General features: G+C 22.2%; 1 protein-coding gene across 1 annotated transcript; it reads right to left on the bottom strand.

The window, feature by feature from the left end:
- On the bottom strand, nucleotides 1-343 carry PRSY57_0011500 (conserved protein, unknown function; the record flags this gene model as incomplete). Its single annotated transcript, XM_020114198.1, has 2 exons — nucleotides 1-48; nucleotides 164-343. Coding segments are annotated over 2 exons (228 nt in total), but the record flags the coding sequence as incomplete, so codon positions are not given.

The raw sequence follows: 343 nt of genomic DNA, 5'->3' as shown, positions 1-343 counted from the left end.
CATTTCTTCTTTCTTTTTTATGGAAATTTTTTCCAGCTTTTTCTTAACCTAACAAAATGGAAAAATAAAAAATAAGAAAAAAAAATTAGCCATATATACATACATATATATATATATTTATATATCTTATTATTATTTTTTTTTTTCTTCGCTTTATTTTTACATAGTATAATTTTTCTCGTTTTGATTGAGAACGGTCCTCCGAATTATACGACGAAGATAAATCCGATTCACTGGTTAAGTCCGATTTTTTCTTTTTTTTCTTCTTTTTCTTCTTTTTCTTCTTTTTCTTCTTTTTCTTCTTTTCCTTTATTTTCTTTTTTTTCTTTTCTTTTTCTTTTTT

This window comes from Plasmodium reichenowi, assembly GCF_001601855.1.
Source record: "Plasmodium reichenowi strain SY57 chromosome Unknown, whole genome shotgun sequence".
NCBI classification, from domain to species: domain Eukaryota; phylum Apicomplexa; class Aconoidasida; order Haemosporida; family Plasmodiidae; genus Plasmodium; species Plasmodium reichenowi.
The sequence above is the reverse complement of the archived record's forward strand: the minus strand, read 5'-3'. Positions and strand labels throughout refer to the sequence as shown.